At 30.6% G+C, this 10,767-nt stretch overlaps 1 protein-coding gene across 1 annotated transcript; it reads right to left on the bottom strand.

Moving 5' to 3' along the window:
* Window positions 1–6,996: 6,996 nt before the first annotated feature.
* On the bottom strand, window positions 6,997–10,263 carry LOC102586515 (GDSL esterase/lipase At5g14450-like). Its single transcript, XM_006354938.2, has 5 exons — window positions 9,947–10,263; window positions 9,662–9,871; window positions 9,416–9,591; window positions 8,828–9,101; window positions 6,997–7,412 (listed from the first exon to the last, which is right to left on the bottom strand). Exons 1-5 carry the CDS (start codon window positions 10,206–10,208, stop codon window positions 7,159–7,161), a joined length of 1,176 nt encoding a protein of 391 aa, XP_006355000.1. The 5' UTR covers window positions 10,209–10,263; the 3' UTR covers window positions 6,997–7,158.
* Between the last annotated feature and the right edge of the window lie 504 nt (window positions 10,264–10,767).

The raw sequence follows: 10,767 nt of genomic DNA, 5'->3' as shown, positions 1-10,767 counted from the left end.
TACATTAGATTTTCTCAAAAATAGCAGTGAAATTGATAATAGTATTATTGTCCAAATAACCAGGGTGTCCTACTTTATTTGATGTTTCTTGGTTGTATGCTGAATCATATTGTCTAATGCAATGGTATGCCAACTATAAGAGGCCTTAAACTTTTTTTCTTTTCTCTAGTGTGATGACATATTTCACTGTTGAACCTATATAGTACTATTTTTAAAGCTATGTCAATAGTCTCTTATCCCAAAGCATTAGAGAAGCTGGATTAGAAAAAAATATTCACGGTATTTGCACATTTGTTGACCTAATGTGTTTTTTTAAGAAAAAAGAATTCATGGTTAAATAACTATGTTTTATCTTAGTTTCATTCCTTCACCTTATTATGTACTTTGAAAATCAGTGAGTGTGCTACATTAATACATGACTGCTTATATATGTTTTCAAACTCTCTGAGTCAATTATGACTCATGAGAAGTTAATGACCATATCGGCAAGTCCTCAAACCGACATGAATTTTTCATTTTTCTTAATGACTAGACGATATTTATATTAAACTCTGACCTTAAAATACTCTTCAAGTTGCTGCACTTTTGTCTAAGATTGTGTTAAAAAATATTACAAAGTGTGGTGTTCAAAATATGCCATATGTATTTTGGTTAAGAGAATTTATCATCGAAAACTATTGGACAACAAGCTTTCTGAATCTTTCAAGTAATATGTGGTTGATTTATATTTGCAATGTTGAAATCTGTATTAGACATTTTGGTTTGTCTTCTACAGCTTTTTGTAAATAATATGATCTATGCTATGCTAATGTGCACTTGCTTAATTTTCTTTAATCCTTGCTCTTTTTTCGTTAAAAAATATTAGTTCATCTCATTTTATTTTTTGTGTTCCATTTTTTCTTGTATTACAATTATATGCTTGATTTACTATATGTTCTGATGAACCTATTATCTTACACAAAATGTATGCTTCTTTATGACTAAAACACTATTACAATTGTATGATGTGTGCGAGTTCTAAAACTGATTCAATTGTCTTTGTAGACCTTATTTGTGGAAAAGCTTATTCATGTAAATCATTATTTTGATCCTCTTTGTCAGCATTCAAAAACATATCAGGACAGTCACTCTAAAGCTTGATATGCTAGAAATGAATTTTATAGTTTAATAACTTTGAAGTTATTTATAGTCTTTATGAAGAGTGATTTTTGTTCTAATAAATTTATGTAAGGTTTTATCCCTTGATTGGTTTGAAAATAAGCATTTAACTAAGTAAATAGGACTAATATTGTTGGAAATATGTTCTCTCTACGTGATTTATCATATTTTGCTGTTTTGTAAGTTTGAGTGATTAAAAGTCTTGTCTACTTGGAGTGCATTACTAGTTCAAACTTGCATTAAGGAAACTAGCCTTAGGTTTCAAGAATCAATGATAGAATATGTGTTTTAATAAAAATAGATTAGGATACTAATTTTGAGCTGTTATTCTTTGACTGATAATCCTTGATTGTGTTTATGCATAAATATATTATGTATTCTTGTTTGTAGACTGTTTGTCCCTATCAGAAAAGAATGAGATTATTTTATTGAGTCTATACATCAAAGAGGAATATACTTTCAAACATATATATTTTAATTGTTTCACTAATCTCTCTCCCTCTCTCCTTATTTATTATTTCTCTGTTCTACAGGAATATAGCAAAAAATAGAGCCTTGTGGGAGACTCTTGGGAATCATGGAGTTGTTGTAGTTCCTTCTATTATTTTATCTTATCTCAACTAACCTCATGTCACGTTTTAATCATTGGAAGGTAATTTTTTTTTACTTGGTCATTTTATGTTGGGCCCATTTTCTGTCCATTTAAACACTTTGAGAATTATCATTTGGCATTTTTGTAGTAGACAGAAGAAATTTATTTATAGATGAACAATAACATATTTAGTGAAATTTCATAAGTGGAGTTTAAAAAGGATAGCGTGTACATATATCATACCCAGTGACATGCTATATATGAATTTTATTGATCACATGAGCCCTTTTGTTTATCATGTTTTTCATGTCTCTCATCTACCCTATTAGTAGTAAATATACACAAATATTTGGTATAAATATATGTTTGGGGTCAAAACTTAGACCCGCTTAGTGTAATGTCCACAATGTAAAGGTGATAACAATAGGTAAATGTTGCAAGTTATTGTCATGACAGGAGTAGTCTAAGAAAACATCCTTTTGATTTAGTATGAAGTATAGTTTTGCTATTATATTTCGTACCAAATAAACTTTCAATATATCATGTTAATGTGACAATGTTTCCACATGAAAAACTATAGTTTTGTTTGCTTTTTATTGATAGTTAAATTTATTTGGACGGTTTCAAGACATTATTTTAGCTTCTCTTTTTGTGTGGTTAAATTTGCTTTTTTTGGATAATTTTAGTCACTTTAATTTCTTTTTGAATAAATTTATTTGGAGAATGTGTTGTCATTATTTGTGATTAATCTTTTATGGAAAAAAAAAACAAATTTGGAGTTTTGTTACTAAATTTACATGAACTTGTTCTGTAACAGATAAAGAATATGAAGATTTTGAAGATCGGAGAACTTTTCCATGACGAAAATGGGAAGCTACTATAAGCAACAAAACATGTTAAAGAATCAGTAAAACTTGAAGGAGACTTATTTTTTGCCAGGAGGTTTCTAAAGGCATTTTCATTGTATATGCATGCTACAATTTTATTTCTATCTTTTTAAAGAGTTGACAAATTCTATGTCATAAAATTTAATATGATATTTTTTTTGGTAATATGATGATTTAGTTCAGTTGAACTAGTTATTGAACTTTTTGTGGATAGATTATTTAATTTGTATGTTTTGGTTACTTTTAATATATTCTTTGAATTAATAATTATTTAAAGATTATTTTTTTGTTGCGGAAATTTAAATACAATAAGCCAAAAACATAACTTGGCTGTGAAAAGTACTTATAATGACCAAATGTTTCATCCTAATTAAAGGTTTTTAGTGATTTTAGTGACAATTAGCGAAGGGAAATTTGGTCACTAAAAAGAAATGTAACGACTGGATTTCTTATTGTCGCTAAAGATGTTTTAACGACCGGTATCATAGTCTAGTCGTTAACCTTTAACGACAGAGCTTTTAACAACTGGTGACGACGAGATTTTTATCAGTCGTTATTGACTAATAGCGACCGGATTAGAGCTTTTAGCGATCAAATTTCCCCTCTTTAAAAGCCTTATTTCTTGTAGTGAGATAAGAACACAAAGTTCTTCCATTGTTTAGTCCAAGGAAGGAGAAAGAGCCTTTCTTTAAAGATAATTATGAAAGATAATGGTTCATGGGCAAAAGGAGGTTTTCTGGATGCACCACCTCTGGTGATTTAACACTTATACATCATATTAATCCTTTGATTTTTAACGAGGACAATATTGTTTAAATGATTTAACTGATGGATTCTCTGGTTATTTTTATCAGTCCTATTGGAATATTATAGGCCCATACATTATTAGTGTGGTAATGCTTTTTATTAGGGACCTACCCTTCCTAAAGCTATTAGTCATACTAATTTGGTTCATTTACTAAAGAAGGATAGGGTTCAATCTTTCTCTTATTTAAGACCAATTAGTTTGAGTAATTTTATTAATAAAATTATTTTCAGACTCATTCATGAAAGATTGGAAGACTTCCTTCCTAGATTGATATCTTCTAATCAGTCTAGCTCTGTCAAAGGGAGGAGCTTCACAGAAAATGTCTTAGCTCATGAAACTATTTCTGATTTAAGGAGGAGGGGTAATCCTTATAATGTAGTTATCAAGTTAGATATGGCTAAAGCCTATGATAGAGTGGATTGGAGGTTTTTAACTCAAGTACTAAGCAAAATGGATTTTGATGATATGTTTCTTGGTATGATTTGGAGGACTATGGCTAATAAGTGGTACTATATTCTAGTTAATGGATAGTCTTATGGTTTATTTCACTCTTCTGGGGGAGTGAAACAACGAGAGCCTTTGTCTCCTACCCTTTTTATCTTGTCTGCTAAAGTGATATCAAGGGCTTTATATCAACAGTTTTATAATTATATATGAGTTTAAAAGTTATGGTTTGCCAAAATGGAGTAACAAATTGAATCACCTTTCTTATGCATATGATAAAATTATATTTGCTTCAGTAGATAAAAGATCTTTACAGCTTATCATGGAAGTTTTGCAATTGTATGAAAAATAATCAGGTCAAATGATCAATAAGGGGAAGCGTTTCTGTTATATGCATTCTAAAGTTGCACTTGCTATTTCTCAAGAGGTTGAATGTACTACTGGTTTTTTGAGAGGTCAATTTTCATTGATGCACTTAGTATGTCCTATTAGTTATTCAAAGAAGAAGGCCCATTCTTCAGAACTCATTCAGAAAATACAAAATAAACTACATAAATGGAAAGGTAAATTACTTTCATTTGGGTTTTAGATTATTTTGATTAATTATATTCTTCAGATCATTTTCATTTACCTCCTCTATGCTATTAGTCCTCCTAAATGGGTGATTCATGACATTCATAGATTGTTTTTTAAGTTTTTGTGGAATTTCAAGAAGGAAGGTAGAGTTAAACATTGGGTAGCCTGTAAGGGTGTTTGTTTGCCCAAGGAAGAAGGGTGTATAGGTTTCAAATCTTTATTTGATGTTGCTAAAGCTTTATTTGCTAAGCTATTGTGGAACTTCAGAACTACTAATACTTTGTGGTCAAATTTTATGTGGAATAAGTATTGTAAAAGTCATAGACCAAAGGTGGTGGAATGGAATGGAGGATCATAGGTGTGGAGACTCTTCTTACAGACCAAAGATCTCTTTGATCGGGAAATTTAGTAGGAACCTACAGGAGGGAAATCTAGTATTTGATTTGATAACTGGACTCAATTAGGGACTCTTCACTTTCACGTGCGTGTAAATCACACTCATGGAATATTAGAAGAAGTGAAGCAGCTGAGAATGGAAAATATGTGGAATGAAACCTTCTTGTGTGATAATTTCAATTCCTAAGTGGTTAAACATATCCAGGATGTTTTGGGGAATGAAAATATGATGGATACTAGAGATAAACTATGGTGGATGCTTACGAGCACATAACAATCTTCTTCTTAAACCTTAACCACACTTCATGCATAGCTTCCTCTAGTAATTGCTGAAAATTATTATTTCATCTCGCTATCTAACCATCCACAAAGGTGGGAAAATCTCTCTAGGAAAGTAGTCTTTAGTTCAATCCAAGATGTAATGGACCTTTGACGTAATTCACTAAGCCATGAAGTGGTTTCTCTAGTCAATGAGAAAGGGAACAACCTTTGATAAATAGGTTCTTGGCTAATGTTTCTCATTTTGTATGGGAGACAAACATTCACAAAGTTTCATAGGTATCAGTTTGCATCTTCCTTATTTGTCCTTCGAATAATCCTTTCATTTGAAGGAGGTGCAACATGGGACTCGTGACTTAAAAAACCTCATTTCATACTGTAGATGGTAGGCAAATGTCTCTCCAACACCTAGCTCAATAGGCTCATCATTCAAAGCACTAGCAAACCCAACCACACTCCAATTGTCATATGTGTGGCTCATCTTGTCCTATTTTCATGTTCAACAATACAAAACAAAAAGTAACAAGAATACAAAATGTACAAAAATTTGAATTCAAACATCAACTAGAGACTCTCGTAAGTCGATCTCTGCCAAAAACGTCATTTTTATGAACGCTCAACTATGTCACATTTTCAAGGCATATGCAAAATAAATAATCCAACTTTTGAGGTCAGAACCACAAGGATTGACAGTTGAGTTGATCACTCTCAAATTGATTTCTCAACCCAAAAAAATCTAGCATATATATATATATATGGGAAATTTAGAAAACAACTAGAAATTTTCAATATCAAGTATCACAAGTAAGGAATCAACACAAATAAGTTTTACTCAGATTGAAAATGATTAGGGTGTTCACATTTTTATGAGGTTTATACACAATAGGTAGAGATTAATAAAAAACAAATCAGTTAGTACATGGATAACACATTCATGCTACATTCAATATTCTCTCGAACTATCAAACATATATCAATTGGATTATCTCGAAGTTCAAGACCATTACCAATAAAACACCAAATATTTCTTGATTAGATAACTATCCCTACCTTATAATATTAAATGATAAATTAATCAGATTATCCAATCTCTAGCTCAATTTCATAGAAGAATTCCACCAGGTCCTCACTATTGAAGTCTTACCCAACTCCATTTTGCTTTCTCAAGCCAAAATGGTGTTAGAGAGTTAAATCAATGTTTGCAACCACATATTTCAGATTAAAAACTTCTAGACAACAATAAATACATGCATAACAACCGATTTTAGAACTAATTAATCAACATTCATTATGTTACACTCACATAATGCACACACACTAGCTACAAATTTAACTACTCATAATGAAAGAAATAAAGACAATATTCATATGAGAGAACTTCATTTTAAGCAAAATTGATTACCGAATCTAAAATTCAATGTTTAATACAAAATCGATTAACAAATCTAAAATCCAAAGTTGATCAAAAATTAAGATTTTGATTAAATGTAAATAAATGAGACCTAAGTTCCATACTCCATCCCATTCAAATTGCCCTGTCAGATAGTCCTACTTAAAGGGTACTAATTCAAATTCAAATGAAGATAAGCGGAATCGTTCATAAAATTAAAATATATGATAATAATTTTGGTCAATTTTAAAGGATAATTACTATTTTCTTCGTCCATTTTATGTGAGGTAGTTTAATTCGGCACGGAATTAAAAAATAAAAAAAAGACTTTTAAAACTTGTGATCTAAAATGAATAATAGAAATTTGTATGGCTATATAAACTATTTCATTAAGGCTAAAATGAACATTTTAAAGTTAAATTATTACTTAATATAAACATATGTCATTTTTTCTTTTGAGACGGACTAAAAATGAAAGTAAAACATATAAATTGGGAGAGAGAGTAATTAAAGTGATGGTACTTTAATACATATGACAGGATGATATTCAAATGATAAATATTTAAATATAAAAAATGAGGTCTTGTATTTTAATATTATAGAACATGGGGTTGCAAGTAAAAAAAAATTAATGGAGAGGATTACATGCTTTAGTTATGGGTAGGGTAGGGTTGGAAATTGAGGCATTGAGAATGTAATTAGCAATCCAATGGTTAGCAGCTTGAGTATAATGGACACCATCCCAGCTGATAACAGTGGAAGGGTTGTTGCAAGATCCTGCATATATTTCTGTTCCATTATTTAATCTTTTTTTATTCCCACACCAAACATCCTCTCCATTTTCGTGATACCCGCAGCAAATCTTCGATGCCTCCTCGAATCCTGTCAACACACCAAACATATTCACTTTATTACGTGATTTAAGTTTGATCGAGAATTTATTCATGAAATCTTCATAAAATAAAATTTATATATTGTAAACTATGTAAAAAGTACTAGTAGTATAATACAATAATTAATAATTCTAAAATATTTAAAAAATATATAAAAAACTTACATAAAATTATTTAAATATCAAAATTCAAAATGTGTTACATAAATTAATTAGAAATACTTTATTTTTAACACATTGACAAAGTGGTCTATATCAGATCATATAACAAATTGGCTGGTGGATTTCACCGGTTTCATTTTCTTTTACGAGTAGATAGATAAAATATTTTAGTCATTGCGCTGCTGTGCTCTTTGACAAATAATATTTTAGTATTTTCAAAAATTAAATTATACTTTATTAGATAACTTTATGTGATTAAGTTACCATTTGGAAAGATAAAAGAGATTTATTTTTTTACTGAGATTCTTTTGTATTATTTTAAAAATATTTTGAGTTACATGTAAATTTTATTTTATAAAATATAAGATATATGTTGAATCCACATGGAAAATTAGATAATTTAATACCCGTGATCTAAATCGTTTCACATAAAATGGCACAAATTATTTAATTTCCGTGATTTAAATGGTTTCACATAAAATGGCATAGAAGGAATAGTATCAAAATTTATATTGGTGGAATGGCATGGAACACTCTTAAATTGCCTTGAATTGTTAATTGGGATATTCTACTCACGATTTTGTCAACTGAATATTTAAATTTAATAAAACTCAATCTTTTAAATTATTTTCTCATTCCGTTTAAGGTGCGTCTAGTACACCTACTATATGTGGAATTTCATGTCATTTTTAAATGTCACGTAGGAAATGAAATGCTTAAAATTAACTTAAACTCCCAAACCTTTTCATTTTGTAATAGATAACATCCTCCAATAGTCCTTCAAGCTCAACCATGTATTAGTTATTGGGATTCTCTATTTTCACTACAACTGGTGTGCACCTATGGGTCCCTTTAGCCCACCAACTAAAATATGGTGCCATATCAACTCAAATTTCATTGGTCACTAATTTGAACTTTAACTAAAGAGTTTATTTAGATTGAGTTAAAAATTAGTCAAATTTATTTTTAAGTCATTTTCAGTTTTTTAAAGTATCGGACAAAGTTAAAAATAACTTGAAATAAATAATAATGAATTAAAATAAGTTAAAAATTAAAAATAGATACCCCATACTTTTCAATTTTAAACTTAAAAGTTACTAAAATTAACTTTTTATAAACTTTTTTTTTTAAAGTTAAGTCAAGCAGGCCCTAGATATGATATTGTAAGTTTACAGTTCGAGCATGATTTATAAGTTATAACTTGATACACAAAAAAAAAAAAGGTTGAAAAAGAATCAATTACCTTGGTTCTTTGCATTGCTGATTAACTCATACTTAGCCTTGTACAAATCAACGTAAGTTATTGCAGCTTGTTGAAGCTCTATCCTGAGTTTGGTCAACATATCGAAGAGGTGTTTGTTGAACGCTATGGCTATATCATTCATATCCTTGACGCATCCATGTTCATCCAGGTACCCTGCTGCTGGATCTTTTATTTTGACTGTGACCACAGGCAAGCAACCAATTGGACCTGTATTATGAATCCACAAATTCCTAGCCCCTTTCTTGTATAAGTCCTAAAACATATTAAACACCTAAGAATTAATTATGGGTAAAATAAAAATATAAGAAACTTATTCATATAATAATAATAACAGGTTAAGTTACATTATTGGGTTATGTTATTAATTGAACTTTATTGCACATTCATACATGTTTCATTTAAAAAATTACCCCTATGTGATACTCAAATATTAATTGATTTTAATTTAATATTATTTTTCCACTTTTGTTGAAAAGTCATTTATTTTCATATAAAGAAATAGAATCTCTATGTTTATTAATGATATATATTGCTGGTGTCATGTGAGAAAGGTAAAGATGAACATACTCGAAGTTGTGCTGCAAACTGGTTAATTATATCCGGTATAATTGCTCGAACTTGTTCCATGTTTGGCAACATTCGAAAAGCAGCAGAAATATCATTCTGTCCTATATCTATTGTGTATAGTGCCTTGGAGAACTCCACAGGTATGGCAAGCCTGCTTTTATCTGATTCTTCTTTCCCTGCAAAATCCCACATCTCATTCAAATTGTTTATTTGATTAGGAAAATGTGAGAGTCAACAAGGTCGAACCTTGATTGTAGAAGTAGGTAGTTCGTTCTTTAAATTGAGTGTAGTGTTCAACTTGAACATCAAGCGGAAATGGGCTAACACCATTCGTAAACCATGATTCATTTATTCTTCTAATTGTTGCTCCTCCCGTTGCAAAGTTTGCACCATGTCTATAACTTGTTCCTAATGTATCCAGATATGGACTCAACTGCGGTACTCCAAGCTGCTCAGCTTAATTTATATACAAACAAAATTATTTAGTATAACATCGATATAATTACACGTAGAAGCTCCATCTGTTCTTACCAATGAAGTCAATAATAAGGCGGCCATCCGAGCCCCTTCCAGCAGGTCTATCGAAGTAGGACTCTCCGCAGGGTGCTGCCATGGGATAAAATGCAGCTGCGATTCCACCCGTATCTGAATTAGAGTCTCCAAAGTTGTAAATTGCTGGAAAATCACATGATGCTATTACTTCTGTTGAATCTATTACCTTATCATTGTAAGCAACTGTTATAGTAAATCCCACTATGGATACAACTACAATTCCCAACAATGAGTTTATCATAGTTATTGTACTAATTGATACTCCAACCAACTATAAGTCAATTGGTGCTGAAATAATGCTCTACTTTATTTATAAGCAATTTTACGCATACTGTAGCTTGAGAAAATTAGCTCAAAGCTATCTAACAACTCTTCAATAAAAAAAAGGTAACCATTGACCAATTGAGGTGAACGTAAGAAAAATACGTCAAAGGTATCAAATAAATTTTAAAGGAAAAAGGTACAAGTACCCCTAAACTATGATCGAAATCCCAGAGACACACATTAACTAAATTAAGGTCCTATTACCACTGAACCCATTTTTTTTTGTAAATTTGTACACATTTTTAGCTTACATGGCATCCAACTATCTCTCACGTGCCTCAATTGTGTGGAGTCACGGAGTGTGCCACGTAAGACAAAAGGTGTACAAAATCACAGAAAAAATGAGTTCAGGGGTAATAGGACCTTAGTTTCGTTAAGGTGTGTCTCTGAGATTTTGGTCATAGTCTAAGGGGTACTTATTCATTATCCCAATTTTCAATAAAAAAAAAAGGTAACAACTTTAACTTGTTGAGGTT

The sequence above is a fragment of the Solanum tuberosum genome, unplaced genomic scaffold (assembly GCF_000226075.1).
Source record: "Solanum tuberosum cultivar DM 1-3 516 R44 unplaced genomic scaffold, SolTub_3.0 scf00186, whole genome shotgun sequence".
Taxonomy (NCBI): domain Eukaryota; kingdom Viridiplantae; phylum Streptophyta; class Magnoliopsida; order Solanales; family Solanaceae; genus Solanum; species Solanum tuberosum.
This window is presented reverse-complemented; position numbering and strand designations above follow the sequence as displayed.

What these genes read in the sequence shown, in the direction of transcription:
- LOC102586515 (XM_006354938.2), bottom strand. Translation starts at nt 10,208, where the DNA reads ATGATAAACTCATTGTTGGGAATTGTAGTTGTATCCATAGTGGGATTT. An exon ending in AGTTTGCAGCACAACTTCGA is followed by an intron (nt 9,102 to 9,415) that starts GTATGTTCATCT and finishes AATATGTTTTAG; the next exon opens with GACTTATACAAGAAAGGGGC. An exon ending in CAGCAATGCAAAGAACCAAG is followed by an intron (nt 7,413 to 8,827) that starts GTAATTGATTCT and finishes GTGTGTTGACAG; the next exon opens with GATTCGAGGAGGCATCGAAG.